Here is a 20,502-nt window from a genome sequence, read left to right as displayed (position 1 = left end):
GGGCGGGGAGGGGGGGGGCGAGGAGGAAGAAAAAGCCGGCCCCGCCATGGTGAAGAAGCGGAAAGGCCGAGTCCTTATCGACTCCGACACTGAGGATAGCGGTAGCGAGGAGAACCTAGATCAGGTGCGCGGGGAGGCTCGGCCCAGGCGCGGGGCCTGGGATCTCCAGCCCGCCCGGGGCCCGGTGCCGCCATCCCTCCCCTCCTGCCCTCGCTCCCGCTCCGGCGGGCAGTGCGCCGCACTCCCTCTCCTCAGCCCGATGGCGGTCTCCGTAGAGGGAGCCCGCTGCCCTCGGCGGGCCCCCGGCCTGGGCCGGCTGCTGGGGGCTCGCTGTGGTGGGGCCCGGTTCCTGCGGGGGGCGGCGCTCGGGGGGACGATGCTCCCGGGGCGGTTTGGACCATGAGGAGAGCTAGAAGCGGGACCTGGCAGCCGTCACCCCGCGGGGCGTGGCGGGGAGAGGCCCAAAGGGCCGGGCAACTTTTGTGGTGCCGCTTTGGCAGGGCGGGAGGGCCGCGAGGGGGAGCGGTGTGTTAGGTGCCTGCCTCCCGCCGGCCCCCCGAGCCCCTCGGGGCGAGTGGGCCCTTAAGGCGCCTTTAACATTCCCTCCTCGATTGTAACGACTGAGCTGGGGGAGTCTGTTGATGGGAAACTGCGTCGTGTGAGGTCCCTGTAGGTATAACGAGGGGAAGTGTGTATTTATCATTAGGGCACCTCTTGGGACTCGAAACTGATGTCTGGTGTGAGTTTAACCGTGTCAGGGCTGCAAAAGGGACGTCTTCCTCTTTAAAAGTGGCTGCTTTCAAAGACTCATCTTTCCATATAGCAGGTGTTGATGATGTGACTTAAACAGTACATAAAAACATTATAGATGAAGTCTGTTACAGCTTGGATGGCGATGCTTGTTCCAGGGAGAAGTTTGGCTGCTTAAATATGCTGAAGCCTATGTGTCTGATGTAATTTATGTGCTGGACCCTCAGGGTTTTTAACATAGAAGCTGTTGCTATGTTGCAATAAAAAGCCTTCCCGAACACTCAAAAATATTTTTGCAGCTTGGAGCTTCAGAAAACTCAGATTGGAGGCTCTGTGAGACAAATATACCAGAGCAGATCGTGCCCTGATGTTGTTGGTTTTGCACACCTCTAGAATCTTTAGAGCTGCCAACATCTCACCAACTGTATGTTAGCTGGGTAGTATCTTCACAGATGGAAAATGGAAGGAGCTGGACCAGCTTTAGCATAGATGAGGCAGTCAGAGTGATGGTGGTAGGAATAACCGTGTGGCTCTGCATCTATTCCATCGTTCCCTGGAAGCGTGTATCTGTACCTGAGTATTAGGTGCTTCCTCCTCCACTGAGCTGTTTGTAGTAACTATAATGGCAGGGATACGTATGTGCAAGGATGAAGATTAAATGGCGGGGAAGCAACGTTTTTGTGGTGTGATTTCAGGATGAGAGTATACCGAGTGGGGCCCCTGGAGATTAAATGTTTGACAGCTTCCCTTGTCAGTCTAGGTTTGTTGAATCGAAGGAGTAGGAGCCTTTCTAATATAGCATTTCAGAAAACAGAATAAGGGTAGAGAGGAAGAAGGAAAGTTGCTTGGAATAAAAGTAGTGGTAAATATGCCAAGATATCATCCAGGGAGGTAGTCTGGGTTGAAGGACTACTTAGAGAGAGTCATGAGAGAGAAATGCTTGAAAAGATTGTAGAGCAGTGTTTTTAAGAACAAATTATGCGTCATGGACTGCAAAGACAATAATGCAGCTTCAGAAATGTTTTATACGACTGCTTCTGTCATCTGAATGAGCTACGAACAGCAGATGATGAGATTATTTGAGAGCCATATAGTTGTGTGTTGCGTCTGCAAGTGCTTCCTTTGGCGGAGAACGGCTCTATCAGTTTTGCAAACTTTGAGCTTGATTCCTGCTGTATGCCTCTCCAAAGCTTTAAGTGCATTCTGTGGTATGTAGGGACAGTGAAAAGGAATTGAGCAGGCTGACTGAATATTATCAGCCATGATGTTGTGGTGATGCCTAGAGTATTTCCTTTTTAAAGTGTCTAATTGCAAACGTCTCTCTTGTTTGGAAGAAGGAGCTGCTCTCTAGTCGCAATTGGCTTTTTGGTTAATGCCACACAGTGTAGTCAGGAAGTTTTTGAATTATTACCTAATCCAAACAAAACAGACCTGGACATAACTCTGAAAGTAGTTTGTCTTATGTCACTTATACAGAGAAAGTAATAGTAGTGGTATTTACTTCTTCTAGCTTGTTATCCTCAAAATACTTTTACAGCATCCAGTTGTATTAAAATTGTGTGTGTGTATTTATGAAACGTAAGGAGACTTTGTTCCTTAGTCAGTGGGGATAATCATGTTGTTGGGATATGCTCAAATACCACAGAGAAGGCGCACGTGCACTGACCTGGATTGGTAAAACTAATTATGACATTTTCAAATAAACGTGTGGTTTTTCACACCAGGAGCTCTTGTCATTGGCCAAACGGAAACGCAGTGACTCTGAAGAAAAGGAGCCACCTGTGAGCAAACCGACAGCGTCTTCAGACTCTGAGACGTCAGACAGTGACGATGAGGTGAGTCTGTCATGTTATCGGTGAGCTTACTATGGGTTGTTTGTCTGACTGTACCTAAGCAGTGAAAGGGTATTTATCATACAGTATATTTAGCCTGCTAACTTCATAAAGTGGGACTGGCTGTCGGCATAACTGTTGGACACCCATTAAGCCTGGAGGATGTGTACTCAGAAATACTTCTGTCTGTCTTGTAATTGGTACGCTTGGAATTACTACTGTAGACAAAATAGTCCGAATGTCTGTAGAAAAGATGGCTGCTTGTTTAATCCCATGTTCATACGGTTTGAATGGTCTGGTGATCTGCCTGCTTAAATCTACTGTTTTTCCTGTGTAATGCTTGTGGCTGAAGTAGCAGTGAAGCTGCTAAAGCTGGACTCTGGATTCAAGGGAGAGAGGTTTTAAGCTTTAGAAGAGAGCTTCCTTCCTCAGAGGAAAAGGATTAAGGCAGGTGGTACTATTTTACAGGTGGTAAAACTGTTCTACTTAGCTACTTTGATTCTCCAGGAACTCTACTGTGAACTAGCTTGTCAGGTCATTTGAATGTGCAACAGAGTGTGTTTTTATTGGCATTTTTGAAGAAAGTGAGGCAAGAAAGATTTTAGAATTACTTTGTTCTAGGGTTTTGTCAATTCCTTGTGTAGCAGTGCTTATCTGCTAGGTCTAGTTTTATTGTTTGTTCTTGTACTACATTCTAGAGCTGGTTAAAAGTCTGCTTTCATCTACAAATGAAAATTGAAATCAACTTATTAAAACAGAGGAACTGATAAACAGTCCAGGCAGGGATTTGAATAAAAACATTTTCTTGAAAGGTTACAAATGCCTTTTGCAAGCTTTCTGGGCAATGTAGAGTGGTCCTTCATTCCATTCATTCTTAAAAATGTAACAGGGAGCTGTTTGGGGTGGGTTTTGCTGAAACTACAGGAAGGATTATTCATTGTGACAACATGAAGGCCAATACGGTAGGCCACTTATAAACTATTAAGCATTTGGTAGCATAGTAGAGTTCTTCCAATAAGTGTATATGTGTGATTTAGTTTTCTTTCTGAGGCATTTTTGAAATAAATATGCTTGGAACTCTGTTTCAATCCATTCTGTTAAAATAAAACCAACAACCCTCTTGTATCTAATATATGCTTAAGGTATAAGGAGAGAGGAAATTATGAATGGACTAGACACTAGGTTTGATATTGGGTAACCACTCAGTTTGTCTGTGTGTGTTCTGATCTCCTGGCACGCAGCTTATTTATTCTGAGCTGTGTGGAGACCAGCTTGTCTGGAAAAGTAGACTTTGGTGTGGAGAGCACCTCAATGATCACATTTTCTGTTCTGTGTTTATCTCTGAAGAGTGACAGAATAAAATAATATTACTGAAATTTTTTTTAGCTTGTGCAATTACAAGTAAGGTCTACCTGTCCGTTATATGTGGAATATGACGATGTGTCTCCGCACAAATTTGCGCAGACCCTGCAGATGCAGTAGTGTCTCTGTTGCACCATATTCATTTGTTACTTTCTCATCTGTGTATCATTTCTAATTGATACTCTGTTCTTTCTGACCTCCATGCAGCAAGAGGAAAAGATTTAGAGAAGAGGTAATTAGGCCACTTGCTTCTATTCCTGTGCCTGAAATATGCATTCTGAACTGCTTCTTGTCACAGCAGGGTGAGACAGGCTGGGTTATGACAGTTCTGCTTCTGCCAGCATTCAGTTGTGTGCATCCCTAGGCTTGACTACACTACTCCTGCTTGAACAACTTTGGTTTTAACCACTGGTTTTTTTTGTTAGTTTGGCATTTGTTCAACCTTGGGCTTAGGGACAGGGGCGTCTAAAAGTTGAAATTGTCTTACTGGTCTTCCTGGAAGATGAGAGCCTTGGGGCAAAATTAAACTCTTGTCTTGGGGAAATGTGCTTAATCACGCCTGTTTGCTTCCATGCAGGTTTTGTAGTGTGTACATTCCTCCTGGTTCCTGGCAAGTGCTAAATGTTCCAGGATTGTCACTGTGTTCAGTGTACGTGAAAGGAGCATAAATCTCTGCTTCAGAGTCTAATGCTGCATTCTGTGTTTTTTAAAGGGATGAAAGTTTGAGGTGCATTGGGGAGAGAAAGACAACGCATTTTGGAATTAGAGAATGACAGATGTACAAATCATGCCACATCTATACAACAGTGCCCGAGGGATTTCAGTAGATCTTTAAAGTTATGTTTTGTGCGTCTCTGAGAATGTGATTCTGTGAAGGCTCATGGCCAATGCTGGGTTCTGTAACATTTTAAGTACCTGTGTGGTCTGAATCAAATTACCTAGCCAAAGGACTGAAGATGAATTGCAGGCAGTGAAATAGGGTGGATGCTCTGTACCATCTTCTGGTGGGTCTGTGGAATGTGCATGACTGACTTGACTATGAACTGTTGTTCTGACAACTGATAAATAGGAATGACTGCAGGGCTTTGCAATAAGAAGTACTACCTTCATAAAGAGATATACTAAGCTGGATGCAGATGTGGAGACAGCTACTTTATCTGTGGAGGTACATGTGTGGCCATGACTATACCAGAGCTCACACCCCAAACTGTTGTTAGCCTGGTGCATGATGTTAGCTTTGGTGTTAGCCATGTTACTGATGGGGCCTACTGTGCTAGAGGTATATGTGTCCACAAGTACCATCATTGCTTATTGAAGACATTGTGTGAATGGTGTTCCTCAGTTGCTGTAGGTTAATTCTGGGTTTTCGCTATTCCTTTTATCCTGGCATCACTGCTTATGGCAGGAGAATTCTTCCTGTTGCATGGTGAAGCCCAGATGACTTCTGCAACAACTTCACTAACATCAGGGTAGATTAGTGTCCTGGTTTCAGCTGGGATAGAGTTAATTTTTTGTGTGTTCCTAGCTGCTGGTATAGTGCTGTGTTTTGGATTTAGTATGAGAATAATCTTGACAACACACTGATGTTTTAGTTGTTGCTGAGCAGTGCTTACACTACTCAAGGACTTTTCAGCTTCTCATACCGCCCTGCCAGCGAGGGGCTGGAGGTGCACAAGAAGCTGGAAGGGACACAGCCAGGGCAGCTGACCCCAACTGACCCCAGGGATGTTCCATATCATATGATGTCGTGCTGAATGAAAAACTGGGGAGGTTGGCCGGGGGGTGGTCCACTGCTTGGGATCTGGCTGAGCATCGGTCAGCGGGTGGTGAGCAAACGCGTTGTGGATCGCTTGTTTTGTATATTTTTAAATCATTATTAATATTATTTCCCCTTCCTTTTCTGCCCTATTAAATTGTCTTTTTCTCAGCCCATGAGTTCTACCTTTTTCCCTATTCTCTCCCCCATCCCACTGCGGAGGTCAGTGAGCGAACAGCTGTTTGTTTGTTTAGCTGCCTGCCAGTTAAACCACAACAGTCCTTTTTGGTGCCCAACATGGGGCTCAAAGGGTTGAGAAAATGACAGGTCTGACCAGAGTGTGTTAAAATATATTTGTGATAAGCATTTGTTATTAGGTTAATAGTTGCCAGTTGCAATGTTGATTCATTTGCCCTCAAGGTTGTGGTGCTCGTTCCCAGAGTAGTGCTATGTAACATCTTACTCTCTGTATATGTTCCCTGCTGTGCTGTTTATCACCCCTGGGGGCTGGATTAAGGTTATCATTTTGCTGTACTGTGTAACAGTGGTTTATGGTATGATAGAATTACTGGTCATGAGACTAATCTGTATTTGTACTCAGCATTACTGTGATCTCTGTACTTGGGGAGCCATTTCTTGGAAACTATTAAAAATTACAGTCTTTTCTCCTTGGAGAGGCAACTTTTGGGGAGACAAGGGGGAACACTTTCTCTTCCTCCTTCCCCTTCTCCAGGCTAGTTACAGTAGCTCTTGAGAATTTTCAATATCCTTGGGATGTTCAAACCAACATGTTCCTATTGCTTTGTCTCCTGAATGTGGCTCAAGTCTTGTTTAAGGTTAAACAACGACTTAAGAATACCTCCCAGAGATCTGCCCCAAGGCTGGATAGTTATGAGTGGCAGGGTGTGTGGGATAGCATGGGCAAGTACCTAGGAGGGTGGGCACCTCCGGTGTTTTGGAACTTCATCCCTGAACAAGTGCAGAATCCTGAAAAACTAGTAAAATATTTGGAAAAAGTATGCTGTCGCCCTGGCAGTTCCAGAGAGCCACAAATCACTGCAACATGCTGGGGCCTGGCCCATGCCTGCTGAGCTGTGTTCAACATTATTCAGTACCCACAAGGGGAAGAGAAGGATCTGGATCTGGATCTGACGACAAAACAACAGGCACAGCGGCTGCTCCAAACCCTGCGACAAGCACTGTGGCTGAACTGGAGAACCAACCTGTGCTGGTATCAGTTGCCCCTATAAACAAGAAGAAATATTGGATACGAAAGTCAGCTCATTTAGTAAGGGAAGCAACCCCTACTAAGAAGGGGAAGGAGTGGGTGAGGCAGGCTAATCTGAAGCAGGGCCATCACGAGAACAGGAGGAGGGAGAGGCAGAACCCATAAATGAGATGGTAACCACCCGATCCCTGTCCCTGCGTGAGCAGTGACATATGCGAAAAGGTTTCAGCCACGTCCAGACGAGCACATTATCACCTGGCTGCTCCAATGATGGGAAAATGGGGCCAGTAGGCTGGAATTAGAGGGTAGAGAAGCCAGGCAGCTGGGATCCCTTTCTGGGGAAGGGGGCATTGCCAAAGCCATTGGAAAAGGGGCACAAGCCCTCAGCCTCTGGAGGTGACTCCTCTCAGGCATGAAGGAAAGATATCCCTTCAAGAAAGAAGTTATATGTCACCCAGGCAAGTGGGCCACCATGGAGAGAGGTATCCAGTACCTGAGGGAATTAGCTGTGCTGGAGGTGATTTATGGTGAACAGGACAGCGAGCAGTTATCCAAAGATCCAGATGACGTCAAGTGGAAATTTGTATGGAGTGCACCATCATCATATGGCAACTCATTGGCAGTAATGACCTGGAAAGATGGAGAGGGTCAAACAGTGGATGAATTGGCTGTCTAACTTGCGCAATATGAAGAAAATCTCTCTTCCTCCCTATGGGCCTGTGTCTCGGCTGTGGAGAAACTCTTCTGGGAGTTCCAGCAATTCAAAGAAGATATGTCCCACTCCCCACCTGTACAGACCACTATCAGCCATTGGGAGTAAGTGTCCCTCCGCTCAAGAGAGAGGGTGTAGTGGGTACACACCATGGGCCACCCTATGATTCTACCTGCATGACCATGAAAGAATGAGGAATGTATGTGGGATAGAAGACCCACCTCGACCCTAGAGGCACAGGTGAGTGGATTGCAAGGAGAAAAAGTAATGAAAGGAGTTCTTCCAGGAAAATTGCTGCTCCAGTTTCCAGTGAGCAGGTCCCCAAACGGAGTAGAAGAGCTGATATTACTTCCCATCTCAATAAAGTGACTTTTGATTTATATTTACAAGAAGTGAGTAACGAATACTATGATCAGGTCTAGAGGGGCCCTGCATCCAGCCAAGTGGAGGAAAGGGACAACCGGGCTTACTGGACTGTGTGGATCCGATGGCCTGGCATATCCAACCCACAGGAGTGTAAAGCTCTAGTGGACACCGGCGCACAGTGCACCTTAATGCCATCAAACTATATAGGGGCAGAACCCATCAGCATTGCTGGAGTGACGGGGGGATCCCAAGAGCTAACTGTATTGGAGACCGAAGTGAGCCTAACTGGGAAGGAGTGGCAGAAGCACCCCATTGTGACTGGCCCAGAGGCTCTGTGCATCCTTGGCATAGACTGCCTCAGGAGAGGGTATTTCAAGGACCCAAAAGGGTACTGGTGGGCTTTTGGAGTATCTGCCTTGGAGACGGAGGAAATTAAACAGCTGTCTACCTTGCCCGGTCTCTCGAAGGTCCCTTTTGTTGTGGGGTTGCTGAGGGTCAAAGACCAACAGGTGCCGATCGCCACCACAACAGTGCACCAACTGGCGGCAATATCACACCAACCGAGACTCCCTGATTCCCGTCCATGGGCTCATTCGTCGACTGGAGAGCCAAGGAGTGACCCGTAAGACTCGCTCACCGTTTAACAGTCCCATATGGCCAGTGCGGAAATCTAACGGAGAGTGGAGGCTAACAGTAGACTATCATGGCCTGAACGAAGTCACGCCGCCACTGAGTGCTGCTGTGCCAGCCATGCTAGAACTTCAATACGAACTGGAGTCCAAGGCAGCCAAGTGGTATGCCACAACTGATATTGCTAATGCAGTCTTCTTGATCCCTCTGGCAGCAGAGTGCAGGCCACAGTTTGCTTTCACTTGGAGGGGTGTCCAGTACCTGGAATCGACTGCCCCAGGGGCGGAAACACAGCCCTACCATTTGTCATGGACTGATCCATAATGCACTAGAACAGGGTGGAGTTCTGGAACACCTTCAATACATTGATGACATCATCGTGTGGAGCAACGCAGCAGGAGGAGTTTTTGAGAAAGGGAAGAAAATAGTCCAAATCCTTCTGAAAGCTGGTTTTGCCATAAAACAAAGGGACCCGCACAAGAGATCCAGTTCTTAGGAATCAAATGGCAAGATGGTCGTCGTCAGATCGCAATGGATGAGATCAACAAAATAGCAGCCGTGTCTCCACCAACTAGCAAAAAGGAAACAGGATCTTCTTTAGGCATTGTGGGCTTTTGGAGAATGTATATTCCAAATTACAGTCTGATCATAAGCCCTCTCTATGAGGTGACCTTGAAGGAGAATGATTTCAAACGGGGCCCTGAGCAACAACAAGCCTTTGAACAGATTAAACAGGGGAGATAGTTCATGCAGTAGCTCTTGGGCCAGTCCAGGCAGGACAAGATGTTAAAAATGTGCTCTACACCGTGTCTGGGGAGAGCGGTCCTACCTGGAGCCTCTGGCAGAAAGCACCAGGGGAGACCCGAGGCCGACCCCTAGGGTTCTGGAGTTGTGGATACAGAGGGTCCGAAGCCCGCTATACTCCAACTGAGAAAGAGATATTGGCAGCACATGAAAGGGTTCGAGCTGCTTCAGAAGTGGTTGGTACTGAAGCACAGCTGCTCCTGGCGCCCCGACTGCCGGTGCTGGGCTGCATGTTCAAAGCAACTGATGCTACATGGAGTAAATGGGTTGCACTGATCACACAACGGGCTCAAATGGGAAACCCCAGTCACCCAGGAATCTTGGAAGTGATCATGGACTGGCCAGAAAGCAAAGATTTGGATTATCACCAGAGGAGGAGGTGACGTGTGCTGAAGAAGCCCCTCTGTATAACAAAGTGCCAGAAGATGAGAAGCAGTATGCCCAGTTCACTGATGGGTCCTGTCGCCTTGTGGGGAAGCACCGGAGACGGAAGGCTGCTGTATGGAGTCCTACACGACAAGTCACAGAAACTGCTGAAGGAGAAGGTGAATCGAGCCACTTTGCAGAGGTAAAGGCCATCCAGCTGGCCTTAGACATCGCTGAACGGGAAAAGTGGCCAGTGCTCTACCTCTATACTGACTCCTGGATGGTGGCAAATGCCCTGTGGGGCTGGCTGCAGCACTGGAAGCAGAGCAACTGGCAGCGCAGAGGTAAACCCATCTGGGCTGCTGCATTGTGGCAAGATATTGCTGTCTGGATAGAGAACCTGTTTGTAAAGGTACGTCATGTGGATGCTCATGTCCAAGAGTTGGGCCACTGAAGAACATCGGAACAACCAGCAGGTAGATCAGGCTGCCAAGATTGAAGTGGCTGAGGTGGATCTGGACTGGCAACATAAGGGTGAACTATTTCTAGCTTGGTGGGCCCATGACACCTCAGGCCATCAAGGGAGAGATGCAACATACAGATGAGCTCGTGATCGAGGGGTGGACTTGACCATGGACGCTATTGTGCAGGCTATCCACGAATGTGACACATGCGCTGCAATCAAGCAAGCGAAGCGGGTAAAGCCTCTGTGGTATGGGGGACGATGGCTGAAATATATGGGGAGGCCTGGCAGATCGGTTATATCACACTCCCACAAACCTGCCAATGCAAATGCCATGTGCTCACCAAGGTGGAAGCAACCACTGGGTGACCAGAAACATATCCCGTGCCCCTGACAGCACCTGGAACACTATCTTGGGCCTTGAAAAGCAAGTCTTATGGCAACATGGCACCCCAGAGAGAACTGGGTCAGACAACGGGACTCATTTCTGAAACAGCCTCATAGACAGCTGGGCCAAAGAGCATGGCCTTGAGTGGGTGTATCATGTCCCTTGTCATGCACCGGCCTCTGGAAAAATCGAATGATACAATGGACTTTTAAAGACTACACTGAGAGCAATGGGGGTGGGATGTTCAAACATTGTGATACCCATATAGGAAAAGCCACCTGGTTAGTCAATATTAGGGCATTGGCCAATCAAGCTGACCTTGCCCAGTCAAAACTTTTTTATATACTGTAGAAGGGGGTAAATTCCCTATAGTGCATGTAAAAAAATATGCTGGAGACGAGAGTATGGTTTACTCCTGCCTTAGGGAAAGACAAACCCATTCGTGGAATTGCTTTTGCTTAAGGACCTGGGTGCGCTTGGTGGGTGATGCAGGAGGATTGGGAAGTCCAATGTGCACCTCAGGGATTTGCTTTTGGGTGAGAATAGCCAATGAATTAAATTGTATGATGTTAATTGCTATATAATTTTGTATATCATTACTTCTATAGTTATAGTAGTGACTATATGCCATATCAATGGTATTACAGTAAGAATCACCTAGACCGATGAAGAATGAACTTTGATGAAACCAAGCAAAGTGCAGCGGTGATGGAACCAGGACTGGCTTCAGCATGCAACAATCCAACACCCCATACTATCCCTCCTGCCCTGAAGGACCGTTATGACAGATGGAGCCCAAAGTCATTGACTAAATGAAATCAATGGACATTTTATAGGGATGGCCTGTAGACTAAGGGAATGATATCTGTGTGTATATATCAGAAGACAGGAAAAGTGGTGATTAATTGGAATGTACTGGGAAGTGTGGGACCTGGGCATGATGTAGATGTATAGAATATGGGATGGATGCTGTCCTGGTTTCAGCTGGGATAGAGTTAATTTTTTGTGTGTTCCTAGCTGCTGGTATAGTGCTGTGTTTTGGATTTAGTATGAGAATAATCTTGACAACACACTGATGTTTTAGTTGTTGCTGAGCAGTGCTTACACTACTCAAGGACTTTTCAGCTTCTCGTACTGCCCTGCCAGCGAGGGGCTGGAGGTGCACAAGAAGCTGGAAGGGACACAGCCAGGGCAGCTGACCCCAGCTGACCCCAGGGATGTTCCATATCATATGATGTTGTGCTGAATGAAAAACTGGGGAGGTTGGCCGGGGGGGTGGTCCACTGCTTGGGATCTGGCTGAGCATCGGTCAGCGGGTGGTGAGCAAATGCGTTGTGCATCGCTTGTTTTGTATATTTTTAAATCATTATTAATATTATTTCCCCTTCCTTTTCTGCCCTATTAAATTGTCTTTTTCTCAGCCCATGAGTTCTACCTTTTTTCCTATTCTCTCCCTCATCCCACTGACTGTGTGGTGGTCAACTGCCTGATGGTTGAACCACAACAATTAGACAGCAAGCCACAAAGCTGTAGGAGCTCCTGTTCTTGAAAGGTCTGCTGTTAGCAATGATGGTGTAAGTCTGTGCATCTGTCTATACTTGTTCTAATGTTGTGAGGGGTTTGGTTGTGCTTTTTAACAGCTCTAGGGTGATAACAAAAGATAACTCCAGGATCAGAAAAGCTATATCACGAATGCTTGGTACTAGTCTTGAGTTTAGCCAGGGATATCTGTTTAGGCCTTTATTTGCAAATATGCAGATTCAGTAGGAAGCAAATAGCTGAAGGTCTTGTCAAGAGCTACGGGACAGAGGAAGAGGTGAACAGTGGTCATCCAGCCAGTGAGGAAATCAGTCTCAAGTAACAGTTGGCCTAGGAGACTTTATGCTGTGTCACGAGGAAAGGGCTTCAAAGTTTGGATCTATGTTCTGCACTTCGAGTCAGAACACTGTAGGAAACCACAGGTTGGCAGAAAACTGTATGTATTCCTTCCATTTTTGGGGGTGTCTTTCTGGGTTTTTAGAGATTACAATGCCAAATGTCTTCCTTCCCTGTGTGCTTTCATTTCATAATACTGCTTAATTAGGGCTCCAAGAATGAGTGGGTTCTCCAGTCCTGTGAGGTCTTTGTGGTACATTTTCCCAAGCTTAAGAAATTTGGAACAGGCTGTGCTTTAATCTTCCTAGACACAGCTGTCAAAATTACAAAGCACACAGCCTATACTTTCCTTGGAGACAGTTTCCTTCAGCTGTTAGCAAGTAGAATAGTAAAGCTTTCCTTAAGGAAAAGAGGTGCTGTTACTCCCCCCAGAGCAAACAAACTGCAAGTGCAAATCTGAATAGCACAGGCTAATTGTATGGAGGCTAGCACGTCCAAAGAAGTAATGTGAACCACCTGTGGACAAAACAGATATAAAATTTGTTCTGCAGGTAGCTGCTTTAAATTGCAAACTAGCATGGGGATAACTTCTGAAAGTCTGCAGCAGCCCTGAAGCGGAGCAAGTTACTCCAGAAATACTCATGGAGGTATTGGAATGGAATATGTGATTTTATTTAATTTTTTTCACTGTATGAACTTTTCCTTTGTACCTAGGGAGCAGTTTTTGCTGAGAACAATCCAGTCCTAAAGCACTGTCTAATATCTGGAGGAATCATTAGCCTTTGTTAGTCCAGATGATGCTTGCTGGCTGGTGATTCTAGAGCCATGCAAGGCACACTGACCAAGTGTTTTATGGCTGTTGCCATCTCCCATTGTTTGGCTGTGGCTTCCAAAATAAAACATTGCAGGTTTTTTGCAGCCAGTGGCATACCCAAGTTTGTTTTCACTATGGAGAGTGCTTCTTCATTGCCATTTGGTGTCTACCATCTTGATGTCATCACTCAGCAGTTCTTCTCATTTTTCAACACATGGACCCCTCAAAATACTTCTAGAGCAAATGTTAACTTGCAGCTTCAACTGAATTTGAACCTACTATAGGTAGACTTTGTTTTTCATAGTTACCTGTAGTTACCTTTCTGTGAGCTCCTTTGAGCAGTACTCTGACGATAAGGGTGGATCAGGTGTCTGGTGATATTTTGGCCCACGAAGCCTTCTTTCAGCCAGTTTCTGGCAAAGTCCCTTATGTGGCTTCAGAAGGTGTTTCCTTTATTTGCTTATCTCCTTTCCATTTTGTTGTTGACACCTTGACTCTCCTCCTTGTGTCTAAAATAGTCCTTTTACGTTTTCTAATTGCTGGGCTGTTGTCATTGTGAAGGTATTTGAGGCATCCGAATGACAGGTGCAGACACCAAAAAGCAAGAAAAGTAACAAGGGCTTTTAATTTACTATTTACTTTTAACAGCAGTGGTAGAGAGCGTTTTCCTCCTTGTAGCTCTTGAGTGCTACCTCCAGAGTTCTCCCAGCTTTGAGAAACCCTGAGGACAGTAAATGCTGCCTTATCTTCGTATCTGTGCTGGCTGCTGTCGTCTTCAGACTGAAACTGTAGTTTGATGACTTGCCTGCAGGGCTGCCTTTTTTTTTTTCCCCTGTATGAATGGATGAAAGTTTGTAAGCTGGGCTAGTGTTCTGTACCTTGATGCTCCTAAGCTGTCATGTTGTCATGGTGTGTAAGTTTGGCCTAGGAAAGGAACACATTGGTAAGGGACCTGTTTTGCTTTGTTCTGGCTTGTAATTTGCCTTTTGCTTATAAAAGCAGTATCTGGGAGGGAAGGATATGGCAACAACTGGCTGGTAACCTTGGTTGTGCATCTCTGTTTTGTTTGATGCTATTAAAAAAAAAAGCAGGGAGATTACTGAGTTGCAAAATAAAATCTCAGTGGATAATGTATTTAGGTATGTGTGAATAGGAGAACATAGTGACTATCTGAGCAGCAGGGGTAAGACAGTTCTATACTCTCAGAGCTTGCTACTTCCCCGCTGATCTCATTTAATCTCCCTAGTGGAAATATGTTCCAGGTTTGCTGAACTATAAATGATTTTCTTCAATCATTTGCTTTTGTAGAAGCTGACTTCTAAATCTGGCTGATTTCTAATGTAGGGGATTTTTTTGTTGTTGTCAGTCCATTTTGGGTACTGTGGCTTAGTTTGGACTTCTTGGGGGAAATATGCAAGCTATTAGCATTGTGAAGCTTTGAAGCAAGAGGAGAAATTGAAATATTCTTCTGGCTACTTCCTGTGAATTGAACCATAAAGCTCTGTTGTTTGACAGTACTAAACAATAAGCAGAAAGCCACGCTGCAGCACATTTCTGCATGGGTTTATTAACTTGCTGAATCTGGAACCACGGAGGTTTACAGATGGTGGCCAAGGAGGCAGCAGTGAATAGAGGCACTGTTTAGAGATGTTATAGTCATGGAAAGTGTGTGAAAAGTGTTGACTGGCTCTGCTTGACTGCAACAAGGAAGAGAGAACCTGGAGAAGCTGCAACAGAGGACAGATTTTGGAAAATATTGTTTGCTGTTTGAGGTGCATGGAGGTAAGGGAAACAGAGCAAGCAAATGCTTCTGATTCTAACTGTATGTGCATTTTTACTTGATGTTACATGCAAACATGTTGTTGCCTTTCTGATCTCTGCTGGTGTGCTGGAGCATGAGGAAGGGGCTCAAGACTCTGGTTTGGACTGCAGGTTGCCATGCAGCTCATGGCTTTCCAGTATTGTCTCCCACTGCCATGGAGTAAATGGGTTGCACTGCTAGAACTGCTAGTCTATGTTATGTCTTCCTCTGCTGGGAGAAGAAACTTGGTGTTGGCTAGTCTCTCTCTGAACAATACAGAATGGTCATTCAGTGTCCAAATGACAGCGTATTGTCCCTGAGCCTGCAGAGCAATCTGTGAGCCTGAAAGAGCCTCACACTGACTACATCATGGTTTTGATGATTTCCCCCACCCCGTAAGTTTTGCTCGACCCCTTGTCTTGCCCTGTAGTGGTACCAGGAATGACCAGGTATCCATGAGAGATTAAGGTAGCTGAATAACCCGGGAAGCACCTGAGGTGGGTGAGGAAGAATTTGGCTTTGTGACAGCGCTGAAACTGGGAGGTAACAACCAGTTGTTGTGACCTAAAAGATGTAGAGATGACTTGCATAAACAAAAGTGAGATGAAGTGTAATCTCGAGGGTGAAATAGAAACTGAAGCCAAATTTACTAGATTAGGGCAGATTATTGTTTTATTACTCTTTTTTTTGTTCAAGAGGTTGTCACGCAGCTTCCTCTTCAGTCCCATCTTCCTGGACCCAGGTTCTCTCCACAGTTCTACTTGTGAGTCAAAGGCTGAGAACAGTGATCTGTAATGCATGTATCTACAGCTGTTGAACATTTTATTAACGACTGAAGTCCTGCTGCTTTTATCTGATCTTAACTTCTTTAATCTCAGCATGACCTCTCAAGGTCTTAATATAACTGTGGTGTATACTATGGCTTTCTCTGTGCTTCTTCCTTACTATTCAGCATGCTGATGCAAGGTATAAATCAGTGTTAGAAGACTGAAAAGAAGTGGCAGAGCTCTGCGAAGGAGGCACCTCTGCACCCCTGGTTCAAAGGGCTCCTCTGCTCCTTGCAAAATGCTCAGTTTCACTTTCTCACTGTTGTGTTTTTACTGGTATGCTGGCAGTAGGTGAGCTCTGGATCAAATAGCAAAAATGCACTTTTATGTAATACCTGTGAGTTGATTCCTTAACGTTGAGGTTTGAGCAGATTCAGGCAGAGTAGAAGCTTGTTCTTAATTGATTTACATGGGCATAGTTAATGAGGAATATTATTAGGCAGCAGTATTGTAGCACTGAACAAGTAAAAGTTTAAGTGGAAGCCAATAGAGACTTGAGTGCAGACTCAGGCTGATGCAAACTAGATGCTTTCTGTGCAGTTTCTCACCTATCCTGTGGACCATAACAGACTGGGCTAGCTGCATTGGGCATGGATTGCAATAGGCTCACCACTAGGTACCTGTACTTTTGCATCAGAAAAGAAAAGTTCTGCCTGGCCTTTGACAGATAGTTTTGAATGCATAGCTGATGCTTAATGAAGATTATGAAGTAGGCGGTAATATGGAAGGTACAAGGCTGAGTGTGGGAGAAATCAAAACCTATGAAATTCTGAAGATATTAGTAGATCAGGTAATCAGGTAATAGCTTCTAACTATTTGGTTGAGTTTTATTTTGAGTATTTGAACACCAGGGTTCTTTGAAGATGGTACCTTATCAGGTAAAAGTGATCAAATTTGGTTAATGATTATTGTCTGCAGGGATGGACTTGATTCATGCCCCAGGAAAAGGGTGGGTGGGTGTGAAGCCTGAAGTTTGTGTGTACTAGAGGTCAAATCTAAAGATTTTTTTTTTTCAGTTAGAGTAGTTTTGAGCACAAGATCTCCTTTATGCAAAGGAGTATTTGCTCATTTGAATTAGGAATATATATATATATTTTTTTTTTTAGTAGGCTGTTGCTTGAACAGATGGTGATGTGCATGAAAGGTAAAAATAACATACAGGTATGAAGAGTATAACAGTATGTGTGTGTGTGTGTGTGTATATATATTTAGAAAGTAACTGTCTTATCTCTGAAGGTCTCGCACCTGTAGAATTTCTAGGAGAGGTAGTGAAGTGTGTTACAAAATATTGTAAAGCTTTAAAATACTATATAGGCGGTCCTTGTCAGTTCTGTTCTGTGGCTTTACCCAGGTAGTTGGGACAATGCAAAAATTCCAGTAAGAATAAGGTAAATACTAGCCCTTCTCCTGGGACTTCAGGATTTGAAGTTGTTACCTCTGTGTGCGTAGTGGTATAAGTCCTGTACTTGGAAAATGAAGTCTAAGGTAATTGAGGATATGGTGCTAACAGAAAGTTAAAATTAAGACTTGACACTTGGGTTTTTTTCTCTTTTTTTCCTGATTTCTGTGACTCTGATTTGATTCTGACTTGTGTACATAGAGGCAGGTGGTGACACTGCTGTCTTTGAGCAAGTGTGCTATTGGTTTGTTGTGTAAAAAAATAAGTGCTGTGTACTCTTGGTAAAACTGAGATTTTGGAAAGACTGTCATGTAATTGGTGTGCCTTCATGAAATCTAAAATATGCTCTTGAATAAACTAGTTTTGGAAACACATCTGTTGTTTCTTCTGTTTAATGGTAGTAAACTGAAACTAATCTTTAAAAATGCAGTGGGACAGTTGTTTAAAATTATTTTCCTAGGAAAATGTCTTCAGTACCTATTTTCTCCTGGCAAATATTGCAGACTCTGAAGCCTTTACTGTTTTAGTAGGACACTCCTTTTAAACTGTGGGCTTGCACTGATAACTGCTTTTTTGTTTGTTGGTTGGTTTTTTTCAAGAAATAACCCAAAGCAGCCATGAAACGACACCGCCCCCCCCCCCCCCCCCAAAAAAAAAAAACCAACAAAAAACAACCCCAAAACCAAATAAAACCCCCCAAAACAAACTTGTAAAATCTTTTCATTTTGTAAGTTTCTTATTGGCTGCATTTTTTTTTCTCTTGTATGACTGATATCTTGCTGTCAGATATTGGAGTGTTTCTCAGTTGTTTTTACTCCAGTGTTTTGTGGGAGGGAGAAGAGAGTGGTGCTCATATTTCATGATCCCTTTCTTGGTTCTTTCCTTGCAGTGGACTGTTGGAGGTTCTAAAAACAAAAAAAAGGGAAAAGCGGGTAAGGCAGAGAAGAAAGGAGCCATGAAGAAACAGATGAACAAAGCTGCCTCTTCAGGCAGCTCAGATAAAGACAGCTCGGCTGAGAGCTCAGCACCTGAAGAGGGTAAGATAACATGTGTGCGTCTACTTCCAGTGGTATTCCAAGTGAAGTGACCCCTTTGGCCACACTGAAGAGTGATGTAAAATGGTGATGTTAAGACTAATTTGAAAGAGTTTCTTTAGTCTTACGTCTAGTCTGGATGACTCTTAAACTTGCCGTGGCTTGAAGTGCATATAATTCAGTATAGCGTTGCTCTAAGTACTCCATTACAAATGTAACACTAAATACTTTTTCAGCTGAAGAATGTACGATGTGTTTCATTACTTGACTTTCTCCTGGAAAATTCTTTTCTTCCTTCTAGTGTGGGTAGCATTTTCTTTTATTCCCATTGATGTATTTTCCCATCCCAAACTTCTTGTGATGACAAAGGGAGAGGTGTATAGAGTTGCATGATGCCAATAGCAGCTTATCTTGTATGCATTTGCTCCAAATTGGAATTCTTGCACATTTATACTGACGTGGAAGAAGAAAAATCATTACAACGACTTTGTCGGAATTTTTTTTACATGAATATTGAATCTGTTTCAATGCTGGGCAATCTTCCTGTGTTCTTTCCTGTTTTCATCATGCCTATGAAGATTTGCAGGTGGTTAGTTGTGATTTCAGCTGATATTAAAAAAAGAAAGTTAAGAAAGGATATGAAGGAGCCTACAGTTTTAAGTATGTTAAGCACAGCGGAGATAAAGCATGAAGTGACTGAACCTGTATGTATTGGTGCCTGCAAATCAATGTTTTTCACAGTGTAAGCTTGCAAAGCTGGAAGTTTCCGGAAATACTGAGATCAGAATGAAATGGGAAGAAAGAATCCTAATGTCTGCTTTTGCAATTTGGTGTAATGTAGTCAGTTAGGTGAGATAATCAAAGCACTTGGACTTGGATCAAGTTTAAAGTTGGTGTTACCTGATGTTATTGGGGAGTCAGCTGTTTCCTAAGCACATGTGTAACTGGGAAGGCTTATTGCAGCAATGGAGCTAGCATCAAAGCCTTGCCAGTCCTGAGGATAGTGTGTTTCAAGTTGTGATGCAGCAATTCATAGTGCTGTGGTCTTCAAATGACAAATTTCTGTTCCTCAGATTGCTGTAACAAAGAGTATTAGTGGTGGTTAATAGTGGCATTTGAGGTGCCCACACACACTTAAAAAGCTATGGCTGTACAAGCAATTTCTCAGGGACATAGCATATAGACATAGAAATCTAACCCTAAGACCCTAACACACTAATGGAAAGGCCTCCTAAAATTTGCTTTCTCTACTAAGAATTTTTATTTATAGCCCAATTTGTGTTTGCACGTAGTACCACTCATTTTATAACTTTTTTTAGCGTGTATATCTTATGGTAATAAAGTATTTTCTCCTGGGTTTAGTTTTCATTATATGTATGCTTTTAGCATAGTGGAAAAGGAGCATAAAATACATTCTTGGTATCCTTTGCTAACATGCTACAATGAAGTGGTTGGGCTTTGCCCCAGTTGAATATCACTGCCTTGTGTTTTGTTTTAGGAGAAGTGTCTGACTCAGAAAGCAACAGCTCCTCATCTAGCTCAGATTCAGATTCTTCATCTGAAGATGAGGAATTCCATGATGGCTATGGAGAAGATCTGATGGGAGATGAAGAAGACCGAGCTCGACTGGAACAAATGACAGAAAAGGAGAGAGAACAGGAGCTGTTTAACCGGATAGAGAAGAGAGAAGTGCTAAAGAGAAGGTGAATTTTAGATCTGTTGATATTTGGTAGCGAATGCATACAGGCTGTTGGGTGAGTATGCTGACTGTGGTCTCATGTTTGGGCTCCAAGTGTTCAGGACGATGAAGTGAATTAAGCTTCATTGTAGATTTTTTTTGTGTGTGTAAACTGTCCTTGTAGCTAGTTGAGAAGCACACAGCAGGAGTTCTGCATGTTGTTGTAAAAGTCAGTAACTGAAAGTTTCTCAGCTGTTGAATATGCGTGGTTCTGTCAGCTACCATTGTAGCCATATTACTGCTTTGCATACTAGTTGCCAGACAGTCAGGAGGACTGCATTCTCTTCTGTATTTTTTGTATTAGCTGTCCCACGCTCATAGTTTGGAAAAAGGCAAACGAAGTGTAAGGTGTATATA

The 20,502-nt window shown here is 44.3% G+C and overlaps 1 protein-coding gene across 1 annotated transcript in view; it reads left to right on the top strand.

Moving 5' to 3' along the window:
- RTF1 (RTF1 homolog, Paf1/RNA polymerase II complex component) overlaps positions 1-20,502 on the top strand; it is a 39,490-nt gene that overhangs the window by 94 nt on the left and 18,894 nt on the right. Inside the window, 4 exon segments of the mRNA XM_064462516.1 lie at positions 2-124; positions 2,475-2,585; positions 18,263-18,410; positions 19,906-20,110. Of these exon segments, the coding sequence (XP_064318586.1) occupies positions 2-124; positions 2,475-2,585; positions 18,263-18,410; positions 19,906-20,110 (587 nt within the window).

This window comes from Phalacrocorax carbo, chromosome 10 (genome assembly GCF_963921805.1).
Source record: "Phalacrocorax carbo chromosome 10, bPhaCar2.1, whole genome shotgun sequence".
Classification (NCBI taxonomy): Eukaryota; Metazoa; Chordata; class Aves; order Suliformes; family Phalacrocoracidae; genus Phalacrocorax; species Phalacrocorax carbo.
The sequence above is the reverse complement of the archived record's forward strand: the minus strand, read 5'-3'. Positions and strand labels throughout refer to the sequence as shown.